Source organism: Pinus tabuliformis, chromosome 1_2 (assembly GCF_031772625.1).
Source record: "Pinus tabuliformis cultivar Carrire ecotype Pingquan chromosome 1_2, CPIR1, whole genome shotgun sequence".
NCBI lineage: Eukaryota > Viridiplantae > Streptophyta > Pinopsida > Pinales > Pinaceae > Pinus > Pinus tabuliformis.
In genome coordinates this window covers 182,415,100-182,440,593 of record NC_142298.1, presented here as the reverse complement: position 1 = coordinate 182,440,593, position 25,494 = coordinate 182,415,100, and the positions used below count along the sequence as shown (strand labels likewise).

Sequence of the window (25,494 nt, the reverse complement as noted above, 5' to 3'; positions counted from 1 at the left end):
AAGGACTTGGGGAGATTTTCATGTATCCAAATGGGAGTCGTTGCGGTGAAGCAGGACGGTTATCCAAGACTCTATTGGCTTCATCCAAAAAAGGACAACGGAGAAGGGTATGGTCTCCTTCACATAACCTACATGGAACTTTGACCTTTCCTTTCTGTCCATGAATTTCATTATTACTAGTTGATGGTGTACTGTCAACATGATCACCAAAGTTTGATGACACCTGACAGTGCGAAAGGGGAGAGCATTCTCTCAAGATCCGAGGAAGGCAAGGACAGTCTCGATTAAAATGGTCTCCTTTACAAATTATGCAAGGGAATCTGAGTTTAGGATATTTAATGTGCGGATTTTCACCAAATGATTCATGGTTGCCCCCTTGCTGAATCGGCTTCTTCTTCTTCTTCTCCTTCCCTTTCTTCTTCTTCTCAGCCACCTGGTTACTAGCATCACTATTTTCACCAAGCGAAGAGGACGAAGGGGAGGGAGAAACAAACGAAGAAGAAGGTGAAGGGTCAACTCCAATATCAACTGGATGTTGATTCGATTACGGAGGAATCATGGTATTTTGAACCACAGAGGTTGAGAAAAGCCATACTGGTGGGCCAATTGTAATTCCCGGAAGGGACAATATGGCCATATATGGAGCACCAATATTTCCCAAGAAGTAAAAGGACTAGGATTCCCCTCAAAAGGGATTTCTTGATTGGTGGACTCCATTATCTCAACCTAAGATCAATGAAGGAACAGGGATGTTATTCCGAATTTAATAAATTTTAATGACGCTTTGACACAACAGTCGAGAAAAAGCTAAAGATGACTCTAGTCCCCTTCGATTTTTAATGAGCCTGAAGTGACAAGTGCTTAGATGGACCTTTTCTTTTAAAGAGTCGAAAAGGAATGAAAGTGACTACTCTGGAAATCTAGACAGAGGGATTACCAAACCAATCGCAAAACTGCAAAATACACCTTGGTGATAAATTAAAAAGAAATTACCAAGGACTTATGTACGGCAGTCAATCTTCCCGAATGTTGTGTTCAGTGCATTGCGATTGATAGGGCGGCAGGCACGACTTCCTATGGATAAAGGATATAAGCCTATTGTGCTCTCCCAATATATACTCGACGGTATGGGGAGCATAAGTCCGTGCTAGCACTTTTCATATCAAGGAGGATGAATCACCCAACCTTCAATGAAAACGATAGTTACTATATTTTACGACGCCGGAACACGTCTCTAGCCTAGACCTCTAGATGTGTTGCGTTAAGTTCCAAAGCGTTGTTAAGTTCATTGAAATTTATTTTAGAGTTGATCTTGTTTAAAGTTTGCCTTTCAATGGTTCACCGTGTGATGTTGATTGGAAATTCCTAAAAATGCAATCTACAATGATAAACAATTGTTGTTTGTTTTGAGTAATGAAAATCCTAGCTACTAGGGAAAGAAGATTACAATTTCTTTCAAACAAAGAGCAAAGAGCACACACTAGTGCATTTTCCTAAATCATATTTCACACACAAACTAAATGCAAATGAAAATGCATGTATTTGTTTTTTTTCTCTTTAATGTGAAAAATGCCAAAAAAGAAAACTAAATGCAACAAAGATCTAAAATATTTCTTTCAAAGCGACATTTTCGACAATTTCTTCTTCAAAAGAGAAAGGAAGACTAAATGACACTTTTCAATTTCGAATAGAAAATGATTTCGACACTTCAAATATCAACAAATCAAATCAAGTACATGACAAAAAGTTTAATCAACTATCCAGGGAAGGAGGACTCAACAACACTTCTCTTTTTTACACAAAACGACAGATCGATTTAAGCAACTTTTCAACAAAGGATTGTAAATGATGGACAAATACATAAAAAAATTTACTAATCCTAATCAACGAAGGCTGATCTATGTGATGCAAGCAGGCTTCAGTAAGGAGGCACTGTTCATAAGTAGCAAATCAACTAAACTAAACTGAAAACAAGGACAAAAACCCCAAATTTCAAGAATGGAAATAGGTTCAGTCAGTCATCACACATGGGCTTCATAGAAATAGGGATGAATCGCACTTGCTACACTCGGGAAGTGCGATTCATACTGGTTTACAGTGACAGACAGTGTGATGGGCCAGGGAGCGCAACTGAAGTGGGTTTTGGCTCAAATTTGCAGCTGATTTCAGTGAGTTAAGCTAAGCTATGATGGATAGTAAAGAGAAAAGTACAAAGGAATGATCTTGAGAGGTTACTGAGCTACCAAAAGGGCATCTAGAATGCTTGTAAGTCGAATGTTTAATTCATAAACTAAACCAGAGATTGACTGAAGCAGCATTCATCTACTATGCAATTGCAAAGCAACAGCAGTTCGAAGGCTACCTGGCTAACTTCAGGCTCTGTCTATAGTTTATAAAACAAACAATCACAACAAACAAACATCTATTTGATCCCCAGCGGAGTTGCCAATTTGTTTCTGGGAAAACTGCTGTCTTTTTGATCAACTAGCCCTCTAGGTTTGGCAGCTACCCTAGAAACAACAATTTAAAGCATTTCGTGATTTCTTCTATGTATAGTAGATAAGAGAAAGACAAAGGAACCAACCTGGATCTTCCGTTTAACTCCTTGCTTGATCTCTCTTCCCCTTGACAGATCTTGCAACTCCTCTCTGTACTTATCCCGCTTGGAGAGTACCTGTAGGAACACAGTAACAAAGAACCGTCAAAGAATCTTGATCTATTATATCATAATCATTACGTAATCAAAAATATAATGAACATATAATGGCATTCACGAATAATAACATTCACAATTGCACAATTATATTGAAGAAAACTCGAAGAACTTTATTATATAGAAGGGAGAATTACAACCCAGTTGTATGATCCAGCATCATCCTCCCAACATGAAGCCCTCTTCACCTCATGAAATAGCAAGATCACACCAACAATATAATGCTCTTTCCTCAATTACAAACTATCAGCACTTACTTGCAATTCACCACATTCCAGCCTCTAGATCTCTTAGATGAGGGATCCATTTATAGATGTGTGCAAGGGTGTGAGTCATCTCTGGGGTTTGATTACTGTCATTCCACTTGTTACATTTGGTTCCACAAGAGGGGAGATAACTGAAGTTTAGATCTCTTACTCATCCTTGGGCGAATTCAGAGAGGCAAGTGTCAGAAGGGAAGTTTCTAGAAGATTTTATGAGCATCCACTTAGCAAACTGTCCTGGATATTTGTCCATCCTCACACATCGCACCCTATAGAAGGCCTCATCAGTATGCATCGCACCTGGCTAGTGTAGAAGTCAGTATGCATCGCACCCTGATAGTGGAGCAGTCAGTATGCATCGCACCCTGATAGTGGAGCAGTCAGTATGGTCCAGTTTAGGCCAATTCTGAATGGCTTTTCAGGTGGAAATTTTGGGGAATGATGTAATCAGATGACCATGTCCTTTTAGGGTATGAAACAACTCTTTTAGGGGTTAAAGAGCCCTAGTTTACCAACATATAAGATTAGGGTTGAAGTGCCCAAATATGTCTATAACACATAGGAGGAGATAAGAGATGGGATCCTTCTAGAATGATCTGGAATCAAGGAATATTCCCAAAAACCTATGCAAATTTCGCTCAATCTCGCCCAGCACAGGTCAAAGAGGGCATAAGTGCACTGTAGTGCAGGCTTGAATGGGCCTGCCTGCACTGCAATATGGTTACCCCTGACCAAAGTTGCGCTGGTGTCCCAAGGAGGCATTTTAACAAGGCTTCAGGCTAGGAAACTTTTATAGAAGGAAGCATTCAATGTGATGACTTGTCTAAGGAATGTAACAACTGAATTAGGGTTTGATGAGCCCTAAAAGTACTAATCTGAATGTTGGGAGTGATGTGCCCAAATAAACCTGTAATAAGAGGCTGAAGAAGAATAAGAAAAATAAGCAAGGGGGAAACCAAGCAATCATTATTATCGGTGCAACTAATGAAGAACAATCTTCCAATCACCTCCGCAAAGTAAAATTCCCTTGCATGTTATGTAAGGGTGACCACCTTCTTCAGAATTGTCCTGGTATTCCCAAGGTCTTAGAAGTGTGGTCCACAAGTTCACATCAACCTTTGTCATCAGTCTCTGGTGATCAAGTTGGTGACAAACCCTCAACTAGTAACAATAAAACTCATGGGAAAAAGGGAATAATCAAATTTCCTTGTAAGTTTTGTGAAGGTAATCATCCCATTCTCCTTTTTCCTTTAATGGATGATGCTTCCAAAGAGTTGGAAAACCTTACTGCTTCCCAGCCTCATATTTCGATTGGGTATCGAAAGCTTTCCCCTGATCCTTCACTAGTTGATCAAGTGCTTGATCAAAATTCATCTTTGGTCAACCCCAATCTCTCTGAAAGTGAGTCTCATGAGTCCATTCTCGACCAACCATTGGTTGAGAAACTGGTAGACTTGACTCCACCATTAGTTAACCGTACCTTTCTGGTAGAGATTGAACCTCATACTGCTCAGGTTCTTCTAGTTTCTTTAGTTTTGAATGAACTGGAGGTAAATACTCTTGTTCACGAGGTGCATGAGAGCATTTCTCCTGTTCCCATAGAGCAAGAGGGCAGTTCTCACATTCCTACGACACGCCCTTCATTTAGTTTGGTCACTTCTTTTGATTGGAGTCGACTGGCAAGATATATCGTCTTCCGTCTTATGTGCCTTTTTAGATTACAATACACGCTTACCATATGGTCGTACCTAGCACAAATAGACGAGGGCACATCTATTAGCATCCTGTCCTCAACAGCTTGGCAAAATTTAGGTTCTCCTCAGCTTGTCCCCGTCACCCAGAATCTGTTAGCTTTTAACAGAGGAACCAGTCAACCATTAGGGATCCTTCCTAAGTTTCCTATTACTTTGGGAGGGAAGATTGTCTATATAGATGTGATGGTTGTCCAAGGCCCTTTAGATTTTAATCTACTCCTTGGCCATGACTATGTTTATGTTGTGGGATCTCTTGTCTCTTCCCTCTTTCGAGTGATGTGTTTCTCGCATGAAAGAAGCATTGTGGTCATTGATCAAATTACATTCATTCGTCCTGAATCATCTCCCACTCAACCATCATCCATAAATGGTTCTTATATGCAAGCAGTATCACCCTCGCCACAGGTTAATTACGTGACCACCTGTTCCATGCCTGCATCTACTGATGATCTAGTAGGTGTGTAGTACACCATGTACTGGAGGCGTTGGAGCCCGATTTTTCATTTGGATCCCTGGACATGTATCCCTTCCAGAGTGCTATTCTCCCATATGATGAGAACCTCTTGGAAGCCATAGCCTCTTTTGTTATGTGACCAAAGGGATGGAGCAGAGTTCCCTGTCCTATGTCAAGCTCCTTAAAAAATGAAACAAAGGATATGGAGCAGAGTTCTCTGTCCCGTGTCAAGCTCCTTACAAAATGAAACAAAGGATATGGATCAAAGTTCCTTGTCTTGTGTGAAGCTCGTTAAAAAATGAAACAAGGGTCATGAGGATAGTTCTTTTACTATGTCAACCTCATTAAAAAATGAAATAGGCCTCATGAGAATGGTTCTTTTTTTGTGTCAAGCTCATTAAAAAATGAAACAAATCCCCTTCCAATTCGAGTCTTTGATTAGATCTCGTAAAATCCCAGTCGAGTCTTTCACTTGATCTCATAAGTAAACCTTCATTCCATCCACTTGTTAGTAACCAGTAGTCTACTTAGGTGAATGAAATGAAGCTTGGGGGGAATGTACCTCGAATTGAGTCATTATGCTGGGGGCATGCAAACTTATCTCAAGCATAGTTTATCTTTGTTTCAAGCTTGTGTAAAAATGAAACCAAATCCAAGCATATTTTTTCTCATGTTTCAAGCTTGTGAAAAAATGAAACCATCTTCAAGTATACTCAAGCATAGTTCCCGATGTTTTAAGCTTGTGTAAAAATAAAACCATTACCACTTTACATCTTGTGATTGCCATTTTTATCAGCCGATTTTTTCCAAATGAGCCTTGGCTTGTCCATTCCATCGTCACCATCTTTTTGGCCGACCAGTCGCTTTCACTTGGTTGTTTTACCCTTGCCTGAGGAACATTTGCAATGAGTGGTATTATTAGCGAGCCTCTTGACCTTTACATGTTTTGAGCAGTTCCATCATCACCGGAACCAGTAACTACCCTTTTATACCACTCTTTTCTCCACGTGGGGTCCCCTTTCAGCTCTTTTTAGACTCCAAAAATATGAAAATATTGCCGAGTACTTGTCTTTTGAACTCGTTAAATTAAATGAATTGACGTAGTCTCAGTACACTTTTACCCCTTTTTCAGGTCAAGGTTGATTAAAAGGTACACCTTGGTCGACATGATAAAGAGGTTCTCTCAAATGTTGTTTTCTACCTTTTCAGATTCGACAGACAAATTACGAAAATGGACTTGATGGAGTTTTATTTTTCATCTCTTTTTAAAACTCTCTAAATATGAAAAAGATACCGAATTTTTCTTTCGTCGGACTCGTTAAATTTTTTTATGACAAAAGACTCGTCATCATGATGAGGCCGAGTTTCTCCTTCCTAGGGCTCGTAAAACTTACTAGGATGGATTCATCCGAAGGATGAACTTACATGACAAGCATATGGTATCCTCTTCAAGCTTGTGTAAAAATAAAGAGGTACTCACTAACAATAGTGGGGAAAAATGAAAGTGAAACATCTCTTGTATAGGAAGCATGTCGCTCTTGAACATGACACTCATCAGTTCCTCGTGTCGGGTTTGGGATATCCTCACTCACTCACTTGTCCTTCTGGGTTTGGGTGATCCATTTTTCCTCTCATTCCACTTCGTCATTATGACCCTTGGTCTTGTGTTGAGTCAAATGTTGCCACACTCCAGAGTCGTGTCACTAATATGTTCAAGAGAAGTCCTATCTGCAGTCTATTATCTATACATTATCTGACCTTTTTGTCACAGTCCTGGATCATACTCGCTTATTCCACTTTATTCCTTGTTTCATGTCGATGATAAGGGAATCATTATGACCCTCCTTCGACGAGTCACTTCCTGTCGACTTCAGCTCATTATCCAGGAAGACGACTTAGAGACTCCCTTTTAGTACCTTGGATCTTGCAAGCCTTAATGCCAAGTTCTTCACATCTGACGACAGGGTTTCTTCATTGGCCTTCGATTGGATGATTCCACGAGTGTTTGACTTCAATTTCATTATCAAATTCACAGATTGTACTGTTGTCCCTTGAGAGACATTGTCCTTATTGGTGGTTTCTCTTGTGCTTGTTAACGGTTCTCCTTATTGACCGGTAATCAGGTGGTTTTCTAGAATGATTGACTTCAACACATTCATTCACATGTTAGAATTTGTACTTTGATCGGGTCAGGATGGAGCGCAAGACCCTGAGTCTTATCTGATATGACTCAGGCTGCGTGGAGTTATATGGTGTTCATGATTGTACACATGTTTCTGTTATACAGATGGCTGTGACCATACTACAAGACTTTACATTTATGATGATCCTTCCGTTATGGATGGTTGCACCCATTCCTTGGATCTTAGATTTACAGATGATCCTCATTATCTGGATGGTTGCGTAAATACAATGGAATCATTTTTTGATATCATATATGTATATGTATATATGCATTCTTGATTTGCAGGTCTCCTGACAATGGTTGTCCTCGTCCTTGCAAAAGCTCGTAAAGCACCTTATCCATCACTCCCTGTTCTACATTCATGCTTAAGGGGGTATCTGTTAAACAGTATTTTGTCACACCTCCTGCACTTCCCCATGACATACCCTGAAGTGCCCGAAACATGACCATCATGCAGTGTACTCATTCAGATATGCAACTCATATCCTCCCTAAAACATTGATTGGAAAATGCCTTGAGCTCTTCCCTGAAGAAATAGCTTTAAAACCCTAATTTTGAGACTCATTACTCTTATGAAGTTAAAAACCGCGATGGTCGCCTGTTGCATCACACTTGACCCATGAAGGCATTGCTCTATTCACTTGTATACTCGCGATGATCCCCAAAAAGGCAATTTTCCCAAAGAGGATGAGAAGCTTCGTGATCTAGAAGCTTCCAGGGCGACGAGATGGACGTTGTTCGACGTGAATAATGTCAAATTCTCCCAACTTGGTCTCTTGGTCTTATCCCTATGAGATACCTCCTTAAGATGAGGGCCTACTCCTATATTTGGAGAGATACTAACACCCTTTCCCTGCCTATATACTCATCTTTTCCCATTCACAAATGGTTGGTCTATGTCTATTTGCACCCTTATGCTAAGATTGTGCCTATATGCTACTCATTTGGCTTGGAGAAGGAGTGCTTGAAGAGCTTAGCTTGGACTTGGATATTGATTCAAGGAGAGCCTATCAACATCAAGGCTTGGTTGTATGCTTCTCCTTATTTTCTATTAATATACAACTGCTGGTTCATTTTCCCTAAATGTGTATGCTAATGTATCATTTAGCTTAACATTCCTTGATCAGTTAAGTAGGTTGCTTTTGAATACGATATTTGTATTTGCATGCTTTGTTGTGTCTTGATCTCTTATGCAGGTGAATAAACGCTGATCAGAGCAGTAGGAATGAGCCTGTGACGCAAGCAATTCAAGGTCTTCAACAAACGATATCGAAATAACATCAGAACAATGTAGGCCATCTTCTTTGTTTCTCCTTTCAATTGTAACTTAGGAAAGTGTCTAGTAGATTGTCACTTCGGTTGCTAGACCCACTCATTGGGTTAGAGGGATCGTCTCTGCCCGTAGAGAGGATTTACCTAGACAACACCTAGAAGCAAGAGTACAAGCCTTAATGAGAAAGGGGAGATTCATGAGGACAAAATATTCTTAGAACATATATGTTCAATATGGAAGAGTTCACCAAAAAAAATATTGAGTTGGTGGATGTGTAAATATGAAGAGCCTGAGTGACTAAGGAGAAAATTTGAGGATTGAGCCCCTTAGGATGAAAGTCCTTGGAAATTTGAGGATGGAGTTCCGTTGTTGTTTGGAAAATTATTGCAAATATGGGGTTTGGATAACCCAACCTTAGCCCTGGTCACATGGCTTGACAAGAGCTAGGACCAAGAGTTAGTCAAAATGGTTCGTTGTAAGATCAACGTATTGGGCCCTAAAATTTTCAGTAAAGCACCCTTATGGCAAACATCTAATATAGCGTGGACTTGGGCGAAGAGTCGTTAATTGACGATAATATTTCTGTTATCCAAGCATATTAAGTAATGGGATAAGGACTTCAAGACCTCATAACCTTGAATAAATTGGAGTATCCAACACCTGGAAGATTTGATGGATAATGTCACCATGGATGACATGGTGATGCCACATGTCACTGGGAATTGGCCCTTGTAACATGCCAACCGTATGAATATGAGTGAAAGGTGGCACATGTCACCAGTGCCATGTGGTAGTGGAAACATCAACACATGTTATGTGTTAGGTGGTGGTTGGTTGTCTGTGATTAAAGTGGCATGCCGAGTTGTCATATCACCATATCAAGAGTTCAGAAGGGCTGTATCTTGGAAATCACCAATATATTGATACACACGTCAACTATAATACATGTCAGAAACACCAGTTTTCACCACGTGGTGGGATATGAATGGATTTCAGAATTTTGAGGTGGCAAGCCAAGCTGGCTACCAACTTATCAATTATTGATGTTTTGCAGAGGTTTCCAATTATAAAGAAAATTGTCGAATTTTTTTTATTCTATGTTAGAGTAATATTATATTGGGTATATTGGCATATTGGAGGGTTCATGCCCATATCAACATATTGGTGAATATGAAGGATTTGTTCCCACATCGAAGCATCGACAATCATATGGCCATATCAACCATGTCAACATATCGGTCATACCAGGACATTAGTGTACCAGGATATCGAAATCTAGGAGGAGACAAAAAGTGTGGCCCTATGGAAATTGTTGATAGACAAGGCCTTGGTGTGATATGTGGGCCAAGGACATGGAAAAGTGAAAGGGAAACACATGGGAAAGGGCCACCACGTGGTAACCATGTGGACATATATGGATGATGATGTGGCCCTGGGGAAAAACTTCAAATGGGCATAACTTTGTGCTTGGAGCTCAAAATGAGATGAAATGTATATTGTCGGAAAGATCTTGACAAGAAGAAGTTGATTGTGGTGTCAAAGTCATGGTTTCACGAGATGAAGGAAAACGGATTTTTGATGGCCCCATCTTCATGATGTACCTTGAAGGTCATGCCTAATTATGCCCCACAACCCTAATATGGCATGAGGGGTGTTGTAGCATCCATTGTCCATTGTTATTTAAGTTTTATTTTCAGTTTTATTACAAAATGGAAGGAAAATAAAATAAAAAATAAAAAATAAATATATATATATGTGTGTGTGTGTGTGTGTGAAAAGAATGGTTGATTTTATATTCTCAATGGTTTTGAAAGTAATAAACTCGCGAGACGATCTGGGCCGTCCGATCAACAAGCCATAGATCCAACAGTGATCGCATAAGTTGACTAGAATGGGTTTATTTCGGAGATCAAACGCGACGGTGTATCAAACACAGTTTAAATTTGCTGAAGTCCGGGAAAATCTCAGCCGTCCATTGAAAGAAACAGGATCCGACGGATATTGGGTCGAAGAGTAATCAAGTTCCATCTTTTAACCGGACCCAATAAATCATTAATTTTAGTTTTATGTCCTATCGGGTCCGAAGATCAGGTCGGCAAATCGTTGGGTTCAATCTTTAAATATCGGACCCGATAAACCATTAAATACAGTTTTATGTCCTGTCGGGTCCGTAAGGGAGTTAAGGTGCGTTGAAAAGACGGACGTGACAGGTTCTATGAACCAGTGTTAATTCTTTTTAAGTTTCATGGGCCCGCCATCATTTAAATGTCATACAAATTCAACAAGCGCGATCAAGCGATAGTTTGATAAGCACTTTGAGGTGTGCTGCGGGGAAGCAATGAGCACGAAGGTTAATCAGAGCTCTACCTCTGCAGTTGACCGTGACATTAGCATGGCTGACCGGAATGTGTGGCCAGAAATCATTGCGGGGGTTCAACCTCGTTGATGCTCTCACACACTCTTTAACCCCCACGGTGCTCCCAAAGCCTTCCACCCTTCATCCACTGCTTGGTTAAGGCTCAAGATATAGATTCAAATAAAGAACGACCATCATATTTTAATTTCTGTTACTTCCTATTATTTTATGTTCTTTAGAATGAGGTGTCTTTTACCCTCTTTGTAATATTCTGTAATAGTTTTTACTTAGACAGTTAGGGAAATAGTTAAGTAGTTTGACAGTTTTGGAGACCACCAACTGTTTCATAATGTATAAAAAGAGGAAAATTTAGAAAGAAAGGGTTTGAATTTTGGAGAACCTGGATACTAGGCCACTAAATTCCTGATACAACTGTTGATTAATGAAAGAATCAGAAGTTTTCCATACATTGTTGGGTATGATTTTGTGACTTCTCTGTTATGTGTCATCTTATGTTTTCTTCCTTTAAGTATGGTAATGAAGTTGCAGGTCTTTATTTGCTTATGTAAATGAAGTTAAAATCCCTTAAAAGAGCACTCCTATACTTGAAGTTCACACCTCTGCAATTCCTCTAAGTTACAGATAGTAGTTTCTATGTAAGGCAACATATCATCTATATCTTCTCCAACTGTCACAGATAGCAGGTCTTGTGTAAAACAACATATTTTCTTTGACTTATTCAAGCTTTATTCATTCGTCATTTATATTCAACAATCAAATGGCATTCTGATATTTTCTGGTCACTTAAGTATTGAGGGTTACAAACCAAGTCTTCCAGGTCTTTCATTTAAGAACATAACATACAATTAAGTGACAAACAAGTGACAATAACTATAAACATTAATGTCTTAAGCACAATTTCTACATAGCCAGGAAATTGGTTTCTTAAGGTACAACATTAATTGGTGTCATTGCTGGGGAGAGAAGACAACACTTTTTCCTGGGTTTTCAATAATTTCCTCTAGTTGTTCAATGAGGAAGAATTTTTGGCTGTTTTGAATAAAATAAATAACTCTGCCTCCAAGAATACCCCATACAAGATCAGACACCTCACAACAGAAGGTTCAAGCCCTTTCAGATCCTGAAAGGCTAGTTTCTAAGAAGGTTGGAAGGTCTAAAACCCCACTTACACCTATTCCTACATTGTCTGCATCAGGAAGCAACTCACCCAAACATTCATCTGATCCAGAGTCACCTTTTTCATCATCTTCATTTCAAGAACCTAACTATCAAGAGCAGTCTTTAGAGTCTGTTACTTTTCCATTATCTGCTATAATTTTTCAACCTGAACCCATAACTACATTACCACCTCTGCACACTCCATTTACCCCTCAATCAGGTTCCACATCTGTTGGTAATCAAGGTTCAGTAAATTTGGGAGAAAACATGGCAGCTCCTGCATTCTTGACAAATAGGTATGCACCTCTTCAACTGCCACAACTGTTGAATCAAATGCCACAAGAATACCTCAAGATTCTTCCTTGTTTTACAGGGGAAGATGAACAAACAACAGGGAATCATCTATCAGTATTTTGTAATTTTGCAGAAAACCTAAAATTTGAACATCTAGATGTTGTTCTAAGACTTATTATTCAATCCTTGGATGGAGAAGCAAGGAAATGGTTTAAAGGGTTTCCCAATAACTCTATTCCTTCTTGGGAAAAGATGGAACACCTATTCACCCAGATATGGGGAGAAAAAAGAGACCATGGGTATTCACTAACAGAGTTTAATGATATAAAGAAGAAATCTGATGACACTGTAGTTGAATTTGTCAGAAGATTTAATAAATTGTATAATAGTCTTCCAGTGGAAACCTGCTGGTGCAAAAATAACTTTTGCAGGGGATTTTGAGTCAAATTTTAGATTCACGTTAAGGGAAAGAAGATCCCCAACCCTTGATCAAATCCAAACAGATGCATTAGAGATAGAAGAAAATATGGTGGCTGCAGGCAAAGCACCAGAGATACAACCTATCCAAGACAAGGGAAAGGCAAAGATAGAATCCCTTGAAAGTCAAACATTAGAGGATATGAGTAAAGTAATCAAAACTTTGTCAAATAAATTGATTAAGTTAGAATTGGAAAATAAGAATTCTCAAAGACAAACACAATATAATAAGAACTTTAATCCCCAATACAGAAGACAATCTTTGCAAATCTTGCAAAAAGAGAGAAAAGATCAAGATCAGATTCAAGCACCATTGTATATAGAGGCAGATCCTGGAGAAGTACTAGAGCACCTTAGGGATCATGAAGATAAAATTTCTACGTTATATGCAATAGATGAAGATGAGCTTGGTATTGAAGGAGAAGAGTATGAATATGTCGAAGCAGATACCATTTATAATGAAAACAAAATTGATGAATATTGGAAGCAATTCTCTGATTTTATGCACGCAGAACTACATAAGAAATATGATTTGAGGTCAAGGAAAAGATCAAGAAGTCAGGAAAATGAAAGTGAGCAACAAGTTCCAGCTTCCTTGTCAAAGGCGATTCCACAAGAATCTCAGCCTGCAAAACAAGTAAATAAAGGAAAGCAACAACAAAATGCAAATGGCAAGACACAAATACTTCAAGGTGAGTCTTCTCAAGACCAAAGTGAAAAAATTCCTTTGGATAAACTTGTTTCATTTCCCCAAGTAATTTCAGTCATGAGGAAAGGTGAAGATGAAAATCAAAGGACTGCTAAACAAGGTCATTTGTTTAGTCTTACTAAAGAGTTGGAAAAGGTTAGAATTCAAGTTCCCCTTACAGAATTAGCAAAAACACCAGTTTATCAAAGGGAGATTGCTAAGTTTATTAATTTAAAAGAGAATGTGAATATAAATGACACTGTAAATCTACAGGAAGATAAACCAGTAGTGGTTTTTGGTCCACGTGTAGAGGAAGTAGATCCTTCAACACCTCCTTTTTATATTTCCTTATTGATCCATGATTTCCTCCTGCATAATTGTATGTTTGATTAAGGAGCTCACACAATCTTATGCCATTGTCAGTGATGAAGCAACTAAATATACAAGTTACCAAACCCTATAGAGACCTGTATTATTTTGATTCAAACAAAGTCAAGTGTTTGGGGGTCATTAAGGATCTGGTAGTGTCACTAGTGCAAATTCCAGCTAGAAACTTGGTCATGGATGTAGTAGTAGCAGATTTCCTTGCTATAATTGGAATGCTACTATCTAGGTCATGGGGGGATAAATTGGGTGGTGTTTTGAAACTAGATTTTACATATGTTGTTATACCGACTTTTGGTGGGGAAGAGAGGAGATTGTACAGAGAAACTAGATTTGTAAAAACAATTACAAAAAATGGAGCAAGTAATTCACCTATATATAGCTAGAAGAAAGATGACTTTGCTTGCTTCATGCTGCATGATAATGCAGAGTTGGTTAAAGATAATCAGAAGCATCTTGCTTAAGCCAATGTAATTACAGAGCTACAAACTGAAGGAGTGTGGAAATGCTTCTTTGATGGAGCTTATTCCAAGGAAGGAACAGGTGCTGGTTTCCTTCTAATTGCACCTGGAGGTAATATGTTCCCTTTTTCCTTTAAATTAGAGTTCGAAGCAACAAACAATGTGGCGGAATATGAGTCCTTGATTATTGCTTTGCAAACAGCTAAACAGATGGGAGTTAAGTCAATTTTTTCTTTTGGAGATTCGGAGCTGATTATCAAACAAATAAAAAATCACTGCCAGACAAAACACCCTAGGCTTAGGGCATATAGAAATGAAGTATGGGATTTGGTTGAGAACTTTTTCGAAGCTTTTAACATTCAATTTATTCCAAGGGATGAGAACAGATTAGCAGATTCATTGGCTGTGGCTGCTAGTACTTTCAAGCCTCCTATTAATCCAAGACTAAGATATGAGGTAGAAATGAGACACAAACCTTCTGTTCCTGATAATGTTAAATATTGGCAAGTTTTTGAAGATGATCAGCAGATTAAAGAATTTTTTACTATGGTTGAAGAGTTTCAGGGCACAAAAATTGATCAGGATGAAGATGAAACAATAGAAGTTGTAGAAGTTAGTGGTTTAAAAGATTCAATAGCTAATCAAAAAGTTTTTCAATTGAAAGATAATATTCTGCCAAAGGGACTTGTCCCCCTTGAAAGGCTTTTTAACCCCAATGATGTGGCTGTTGACTCAGGGAAAATTTCACAGGATGAACACATTCAGGATCATAACATTGGAACTCAGGAGGAACCCAGGTTAGTAAAATTATTCAGTGGAGTTTCAGCTAATTATCAAGAGACATATATTAAACTTTTCAAGGATTATGTTGATGTCTTTGCATGGTACTATGAGGATCTCAAAACATACGATGTAAAAATTATTTAGCACAAGATCCCCTTGAAGGAGGGAGTTAAACCCTTTAAACAGAAGCTTAGATAGATAAATCCTCTGCTTCTACCATCAATTGAAAAAGAGGTCAAAAAGTTGCTTGATGCCAAAATAATAGTTCCACTTAGGTACTCCGATTGGGTGGCTAATTTAGTGTCTGTAAGAAAGAAAAATGGAGAGATAAGGTTATGTGTGGACTTCAGAAATCTCAACAGGGCTTCCTTGAAAGATAATTATCTATTGCCTAAAATGGATCATGTGCTGCAGAAGGTAATAGGATCTTTTAGAATGTCAATGTTGGATGGATTCTCTGGGTATAACCAGGTGGCTGTGGATAGAGAAGATTAGAAGAAGACAACATTCACAACTCCCTGGGGAACCTTTATGTATGCCATAATGCCTTTTGGATTGATGAACACAGGTGCTACATTTCAGAGGGCTATGGATATTGCTTTTGTGGGAGATAAGTTTGTAGTAATATATGATATTACTGTTTTCTGAAAGTCTGATGAAGAACATTTGGACCATCTGAAAAAGACTTTTGAAAAATGTAGAAGATTTGGGCTTTCCTTAAATCCCAAGAAATCCATTTTTGCTCTGGAAGAGGGAAAACTATTGGGGCACATTGTTTCTAGAGATGGAGTGAAGATAGATCCAACGAGAGTACAAGCTGTGCAAAAAATACCACTGCCTAGGAGTAAAAAGGATATTCAAAATTTTATGGGAAAAATAAACTTCTTAAGGAGATTTGTGTCCAATTATGCAGAAATTGTAAAAGAAATTACTAATATGTTGAAGAAGGAGAATGAAGTGCATTGGACCAGGGAAGCTAGAGAATCATTTTCCAGGATTAAAGAAGCATTGCAGGCAGCTCTAGTCCTAATCAGCCCTGATTATCAAAAGCCTTTCCAAGTTTTTTCATTCGCATCTCTGAGTTCAATAGCTACTGTCTTGCTGCAGAAGAATGATGAAGAGAAGGAGCAGCCTATTGCATTCTTTAACAATATTCTCAGGGATGCTGAGCTAAAGTATAATATTCTTGAAAAGCAGGTGTATGCTTTGGTAAAAGCCCTAAAAGCCTTTAGAAATTATGTGTTGTAGTCACAGATCATTGCTTATGTGCCAAATGTTGCAGTAAAAGATGTATTAGTACAGGGAGATGTAGAAGGCAAAAGAGGAAAATGGATAGCCAAGATCCAAGAGTATGACTTGGACATAAAACCCACAAAGTTGGTGAAAGGGCAAGGATTGGCAAAAATGTTGACAGAATCAAACTTTCAGGCATTGGGAATTAACTTGCTGACACCTGTGGATGAAGGAACAACTGGAGAAAATGAAGAAAAGCCAGATCCAGGTATGAAGATCAGGTATAAATTTTTATGTTCAGAATGGTACAAGCATATAATCCATTATTTGTTTTTTCTTTCCTGTCCCCAATCCATGGATAAAACAATGTACAGAGCATTAAAGATCAAAGCACAACCATATGTGATTGTGGAAGGCAGATTGTACTGGAAGGATCATGTAGGAATTTTGTTGCTATGTTTAACAGAAGATGAGTTTACAGAGGAAATCAAAGATCATCATGAGGGGTTATGTGGAGGACGTTACAATTGGAAAGTTACTGCACATAAAATCCTTCGGACAAGATTTTATTGGCCTACTTTATTTGGTGATACATATAAGTTTGTCAGAAGCTGTCAGAAGTGTCAACTTTTTGCTGAGAAGAAGAGGTTAGCTCCCTTGCCTTTGATTCTAGTCTTCATAGAGGAACCATTCAGACAATGGGGATTAGACTTTGTTGGAGAGATTAACCCACCTTCAAGTGGACAACACAAGTGGGTTCTCACAACTACTGATTACTTCACCAAGTGGGTAGAAGCGCTACCTACTAAGAGGGCAAATGATCAGACAGTGATGAAGTTCTTAGAGGAGAATATTTTCAGCAGATCTGGATGCCCCATCAAAATCATAACAGGCAATTCTCAAGTCTTCAATCCAAGTAAGTTTATTGCTTTTTGTTAAAAGTATAATGTTATTTTGTCCCATTCAACAACTTATCATCTGCAGGGAAATGGATTAACTGAATCTACTAACAAAACTTTGATGAAGATCCTTAAGAAAATTATTGCAAAGAACCAAAAAGACTGGGATTCTAAGTTAAAGTTTGCTCTATGGGCTGCTAGAGTGACTATAAGAAGGTCTACAGGAAAATCACCTTTTGAACTAGTATATGGAACTTAGGCTCTGTTCCCAAGTCAACTTGTGAAACCTGTGATTGCAATGATTCATGAGGCGAAAGAAGAACCCAATGCTTTGATAAGAAGAATGAATAAAGTAGTGGAGCTAAGTGAGAACAGGGACAAGGTAAGAGACAACTTGATTATGTATCAATCAAAGATGAAAAGTATTTTTGACAGAAAAGCTAAGGAGATTGACTTTAAAGTTGCAGACCTAGTATTAAGATTGGATACCAGAAGAGAAGATAAGGGTAAGCATGGGAAGTTTGATCCTCTCTAGTATGACCCTTTTAGAATTGTTGAAGCAAGGTCTAATAACACTTTCCTTCTTGATAATCTTGATGGTGAAACTCTACAACTGCTTGTCAGTGGGCAGTACCTCAAGAATTACTTCCAGTTCTGAAGCATAAGCATCTTATCATTATAGATACTGGAATGAAATCAGTGTACAAATGCCATAGAATTTAAATTTATGTAAGCAATATATGACTCCATGCTCGAGGTGAAGGCACTGATTTGCGGTTCTTAGTGCTTCTGTGGCAAAATCACTATCCCCAGGTGGAGCCAGATGTTGTAGCATCCATTGTTATTTAAGTTTTATTTTCATTTTTATTACAAAATGGAAGGAAAATAAAAAAATATGAAAAGAATGGTTGATTTTATATTCTCAATGGTTTTGAAAGTGATAAACCTGCGAGAAGATCTGGGTCATCCGATCAACAAGCCATAGATCCAATGGTAATCGCATAAGTTGACTAGAATGGGTTTATTTTGGAGATCGGACGCGACGGTGTATCAAACACAGTTTAAATTTGCTGAAGTCCGGGCCAATATCAGCCGTCCATTGAAAGAAACAGGATCTGACAGATATCGGGTCTTATATCGGGTCGAAGAGTAATCAAGTTCCATCTTTTAATCAGACCCAATAAATCATTAATTTCATTTTTATGTCCTATCCAATCCGAAGATTGGGTCGGCAAATTGTTGGGTCTAGTCTTTAAATATCGGACCCGATAAACCATTAAATACAGTTTTATGTCCTGTCGGGTCCGTAAGGGAGTTAAGGTGCATTGAAAAGACTAACGTGATAGGTTCTATGAACCAGTGTTAATTCTTTTTAAGTTCCGTGGGCCCGCCATCATTTAAATGTCATACAAATTCAACAAGCGCGATCAAGTGATAGTTTGATAAGCACTTTAAGGTGTGCTGTGGGGAAGCAATGAGCACGAAGGATAATCAGAGCTCTACCTCCGCAGTTGACCGTGACGTTAGCACGGCTGACCGGAATGTGTGGCCAGAAATCATTGTGGGGGTTCAACCTCGTTGATGCTCTCACACACTCTTTAACCCTCGTGGTGCTCCCAAAGCCTTCCACCCTTCATCCACTACTTGGTTAAGGCTCAAGATACAAATTTGAACAGAGAATGGCCATCATCTTTTAATTTCTGTTACTTCCTGTTATTTTATGTTCTTTAGAATGAGGTGTCTTTTACCCTCTGTGTAATATTTTGTAATAGTTTTTACTTAGATAGTTAGGGAAATAGTTAAGTAGTTTGACAGTTTTGGAGACCACCAACTGTTTCATAAAGTATAAAAAGACGAAAATTTAGAAAGAAAGGATTTGAATTTTGGAGAACCTGGATACTAGGCCACTGAATTCTTGATACACCTGTTGATTAATGAAAGAATCAGAAGTTTTCCATACATTGTTGGGTATGATTTTGTGACTTCTCTATTATGTGTCATCTTATATTTTCTTCCTTTAAGTATGGTAATGAAGCTGCAGGTCTTTATTTGCTTATGTAAATGAAGTTAAAATCCCTTAAAAGAGCGCTCCTATACTTGAAGTTCACAACTATGTAATTCTTCTAAGTTACAGATAGTAGTTTTTGTGTAAGGCAACATATCATCTATAACTTCTCCAAGTGTCACAGATAGTAGGTCCTGTGTAAAACAACATATTGTCTTTGACTTATTCAAGCTTTCTTCATTCATCATTTATATTCAACAATCAAATGGCATTCTGATATTTTTCTGGTCACTTAAGTATTGAGGGTTAAAAACCAAGTCTTCCAGGTCTTTCATTTAAGAACATAACATACAATTAAGTGACAAACAAGTGACAATAACTATAAACATTAATGTCTTAAGCACAATTTCTACACAGCCAGGAAATTGGTTTCTTAAGGTACAACAAGGGGGTTGGGTGTGTTACAACTTTCTTCGTTGGTGATTGTCATAATATTTAAATTCATATTCCTCATCACACCCTCTAAACACTTAGACCAAGTTACTTAGTTTCATAATGCGAATTGCTCTTTGTTGCTTCCTATTATATAAGAATCTTAAATCACATTCAATCAAATTTTATTGTTTCAATTGGAATTTGTAGAGTTTGTATGTGGTTTATGCGATGCATCAACTTCCATATTCTCTTGAATAAGACCATCATCTTCTTGAGTAGCAATAACATGTTCATCATCCTCACCTAATGAATGGTAGTGTCATCGAGAGAGGCTCAACACCCACATATTTTGCATCTTCCTTACCATGTATATTAAAGCTTCTTTGCAAATCATGTTTGTTTGTTTGTTTTTTGTTTCGTTTTTGTTTTTGTTTTTGTTTTTGTTTATGTGTTTTCGTTTTTTGTTTTTGTTTTTGTTTTTGTTGTTTTTTTTTTGAGTAAATATCTGGGCAGATCTACCCGAAGGGATCACATCTCGTTGGCTTATTAGCGGAGCCTAACGTCAAGGGTGTCTAGGAGAATTGACCCCATGACCTCCCATTAGCAAGGTGCTTTAGTGACGAGAACTCAACGAATTGAGCTAACCCTAAGGGCTATCTTTGCAAAGCATGTTATTTGCAAGATCATCATAATTTAGTGGGCATATTTGGTTTGCCTAAATCAAACCTTGACATTACTGACTGTAAGAGGCCTTTGAAAAGCTTTACTAACAAGTTTTGATAATTCAAACCCTTTCACCTCTATCCTTAGGTTCTTCCCCATCCATGATGCTCTCTTAGACTTGAAGTAATTCTCAAAAGGCCCAAACACACTCACATTTAGGGTTTACAATCTATGAGCAGTGTGTGCAGGGAATGCCACTAAGTTCATGTCTATCCTATTTTCCTCCTTCATGGTTTATAAAGCTACATGATTGCCATGACCATTAAAGTTCAACAATTGTTTTTTAGAAGGTGAGAATGCTAATAATAGAAGCAATAGATTGAAAAAGTTAATTCATAAACAATTCTTTAGTAATCCATTTGGGATATGAAATGATACACACTTTGACATGATTCTTCAATCATTTGATCCTCTTCAACAAGCACTAAAGGATTAACTAATTGTATTTAAATAACATAACATACTTATGATCCACTTTGATCTCTTAGAGAGCATTTTTGGCACATCCCTGCATTTTCTCTTGGTAATTACCCATATGCCACAATTCCCTCCAACTTGTATACCAATCTTGTCATTCTATATATTTTGTGGGCTGCATGAATATTTATTATATGAATTTGAGAAATCGTCATAGAAATTAGTTACAATTGTGGGTCGTAAATTTAAAGCTCTAGCTGTTTCTAGGCCCTCCATTGTTTGAAATAGAATCTACGAGTGTTTTTTCATGAACACCGCTTGCTATGATTTCTTAGGAAACCCATCTTTCAATGGATTTAGCCTTGGTTGACATGCTTGAGCAACACTAGCTAACAATGCAATGATGTTAGTGCGTTTCCAGATTTTCTTATAGATGCTCTTATCCAATATCATTGAATTCAACATTGCCAATTGCCTTCATATCCTATTTTTCTTAGCTTTTGAAAACACTATTCATCTTGTTTGAACTTAGGACCTTGGGCTGCAATTGATTGAGGGGCAACACCTTCAACCTCCACCGCATTACACTTTTTAGCATTAGCATTTATATTATATTTAACATTGACTTAGTTTAACTACACATCTAAGGCAAAGTGTTGTAGTTGGCAACTTGTTCTCACCAAGTTTCTCGTGCTCCTTGTTCGATAAAAAATAATCCTCTCTTGCCGATTATATAACCATTAAAACATACATATAATATAGAACAAAAAGAAAATATAAACACATGTGACAATAAACAATTTTTTTAAAAAGATAATAGTTTATGACATAACTTCAATACTTAAATTGAAGATACTTTGTGAAAGAGTGCTCAAAATGATTATTGAGCAATTTTGTATTATATAATACAAGAATGATGATTACATATATCATATATTGATTTATAACAATGTATTGCAAAAATTGACTGATGAATGATAATCGACATGATCATATATTTTAATTATTGAGTTTTTGTATAAGATTCATTTAATTATCTTACAACAACTAAAAAATTATTTTTATGGTTATTCCTTGTGTTTTTGGAAATGTTAAATAATTTAAAAGGGTTTGATTTGATGAATTAAATAAATTATTATCATAGATTACATTATAGATCGAAACTAAGTTATTAATCCCATTGAAAGGTAAATTATCCATAAATATTTGATTTAATTTGTTGGTGGAAACCAACACAAGGCTCTACCCAAAAGATTTTTATTAATAAAAAAAGTATTACAATGAGTAGATGTAGCCTTAGGCTAATATGCTTTCAAGCACGTGAAACAAGAAGAGCAGCATTTTAATCAAACTCACAAGCAATGAGTAGATGTAGCCTTCGACACCCCAAAAGGCTAACCTGGAAGAGCATGCTTTCAAGCACGTGAAACAAGAAGAGCAGCATTTCTACCTAATCAAACTCACAAGCCAATGAGTAGATGTAGCCTTCGACACCCCAAAAGGCTAACCTGGAAGAGCATGCTTTCAAGCACGTGAAACAAGAAGAGCAGCATTTCTACCTAATCAAACTCACAAGCCAATGAGTAGATGTAGCCTTCGACACCCAAAAGGCTAACCGAGCATGCTTTCAAGCACGTGAAACAAGAAGAGCAGCATTTCTACCTAATCAAACTCACAAGCAATGAGTAGATGTAGCCTTGGAAGAGCATGCTTTCAAGCACGTGAAACAAGAAGAGCAGCATTTCTACCTAATCAAACTCACAAGCCAAGGCATTATTAAGACAGAGGATAAAAGGGAAATCAAACCATGTGAATTAGAAATATCCATAGCCACAACAGCTAGTTTACATTACAAAATTCAAATGAAGATTACAAGAGCAGAATCATGAGAAAAGCCGTCCGACTAAACACTTCCAGACTTGGAAGACAATGAATACTTTGGAAAGTTAGTTGACGTAGGAACCATGATAAGGCAGCCATCCCTTTGTAGACAAAATCAAAACTTCTGATTAGGCAGGCAGGTATATTGAAATGCGAACGTTATAAAATGATCAATACATAGGCAATTTGTACTTCAAAGATTGGACTCAAGACGTTTCAAAATATTTAAGAATGTGAAGTGTGTTTCTTTTGCTTGAGGTTCACGATCCGCGTCGTGGGGTGGAGAAGCCGTCGATTAGAGTGAAGAGCGGACGGTGGAGATGGCATGAAATTCCTGGCGCGAATCCTTCAATTTTGAGCGACAAATCTTTGTCAGTGGGCGGTTCCGTGGGTTGAATAAAAGGGCGAACGGTGGTGGTGTAAAAGCGTGGATTTGCATTCGGGTGAGTATTGCGCTTCCGATTTTTCAATCTGCAGACGAGAAAAGAGAGCGTTTGAAGATATGGCCCGAACAAAGCAGACTGCCCGTAAATCAACTGGTGGCAAGGCTCCTCGCAAGCAGCTGGCAACGAAGGCGGCCAGGAAGTCTGCACCAGCGACGGGCGGAGTGAAGAAGCCCCACAGATTCAGGCCCGGCACTGTTGCTCTCCGGGAAATTCGAAAGTACCAGAAGAGCACCGAGCTTCTCATAAGGAAGCTGCCCTTCCAGAGGCTTGTAAGAGAGATCGCCCAGGATTTCAAGACGGATCTGAGGTTCCAGTCGTCAGCAGTGTCAGCATTGCAAGAAGCGGCGGAGGCATATCTTGTTGGGCTGTTCGAGGACACCAATCTGTGTGCCATCCACGCAAAGAGGGTCACCATCATGCCCAAAGACATACAGCTTGCTCGTCGCATCCGTGGAGAGAGGGCATAGTCATATGAATAAAGTACTTCTTTGTATCAATACCAATGGTGTGTTTTCACACCACCATTTTCTGTGCCTTACAGTTTGTTCTCCCTCCCTTGTTTCTATTTTTGGAAAATTGTGTTTAAAATCTTCGATTTCCCGTTTCTTGTGAAGATGCGGAGAAGAAACCCGAGTTATTGTTCTGTATTTTGACAGGGCCAGGTTTCGATATCGGGATCTGTGAGTTATGAGCTCACCACGTTTCTGTTGCGCCACTTTGATACATTATAATTAATTTGATTTTATTTCAGTCTGCTTGGATACATTAAATGGAGGTCAGCCACAATGACCTTAGGACAGTCAGTGGGAATTGTCTGAGATGTGGTTCTAATGACAGGTTATGTGGATAAATTACGACATATTTGTTGGCGAAAAGCAAAAACATAATTAATATTGAGGCTTATTTGCAATGGTTTTAAAACATTAACATTCTTGATCAGGGTATTGTGCTTTTTACAGAGCGTGGAAGGAACTTTGTATGTCCAGCAGTTGACAGAATGGCTAACGGTTGTTTTGGTTGTTTTTAAATGGTATATGAAATAGAATTCTATTAAGATTGCTCCAAGATTTAATACTCTTCCTCCTCTTCCTTCCTTCCTTCTTCTTCTTTTTTTTTTTTTTTTTTTCTTCCCCCTCTTTTTTTTTTTTTTTTTGTTAAACTGGGGTTTTAACTAGCAATTGCCCCAAAAGGTGCAAAGAGAGGCTGATAGAAATGTTAAATTGAAAAAATTATATTTTGGTTCAAAATAATAAATATTATAATAATTCAATCATTCAAACTAAATCCTCTACATAAAATTTAAAACAGAAGACAAAAATTGAAAGAGGTTAGAAGAAAAAACTGTTTTCAAAATTTAGGAGTTACAGAAAACTTTGGAGGATTGATGGACTAACTGCGATTGAATCAACAACTCTACCTGTGATTAAGGAAAAGCAATGGATTTAGTGGCTGGAGAGAACTTCAGTACTCACAAAGGCTGCAAATAAAAATAGAGAAACATAAATTACAAGTTAACCCTAATCTAAAAAAAATTAAAAGAGAGCAGATATAATTGAATTTAAATAGAAATTGGTAAAGAAATATTTCAGCAAGAAGGGTGATAGTTGAGAATAAACCCTAAGAGGCCATGACACTGAAAGCGAATAGGTATAACTCGTGCAGATGCAGAGAGGCATGAGCAATTATAAACGAATTTAAATAGAATTCAGTGAAAAAATGTTTGAGCAAGAACGATGATAATTTTGAATATATGAGTCGCAGTGATAAGAAAAAATAAATAGCAGTCGTATACTCCATATAGAAGAAAAGAATCAGCATTGGATGTTTATGTAAAGGATCAAAATATTAATACAACAAAGGTTGAAAATGACTTTTGGTAGAAAAGTCTTGACATGTGCTTGTGGCTATCGGGATTCACATGCAGCATAGCACTAAAACTCTATTTTTATCAAGCGAGAGTTGTGCTCATTCATGTAGTGTTTTATTTTTCTCACATTAGCCGTGAAATGAAATTACGATTCCCTTGTTGAAAGGGGGCAGTTAGTTGTCCAAATAGGACGAATAAATGAAATGCTAGAGCTGAAAGCTAGGAAACATAAAACTTTTTAAAAAACCATGAAACCCTAGAGACAAACGTTGTTTAAGCTATGTAATGGTTATACCCGCTAGCTATTACACAAACGTTGTTTAA

The 25,494-nt window shown here is 37.9% G+C and overlaps 1 protein-coding gene across 1 annotated transcript; it reads left to right on the top strand.

Moving 5' to 3' along the window:
* The first annotated feature begins 23,254 nt into the window (after window positions 1–23,254).
* On the top strand, window positions 23,255–24,053 carry LOC149205098 (histone H3.2). Its single transcript, XM_089393420.1, has one exon. It carries the CDS (start codon window positions 23,360–23,362, stop codon window positions 23,768–23,770), a length of 411 nt encoding a protein of 136 aa, XP_089249546.1. The 5' UTR covers window positions 23,255–23,359; the 3' UTR covers window positions 23,771–24,053.
* The last annotated feature ends 1,441 nt before the right edge of the window (window positions 24,054–25,494 follow it).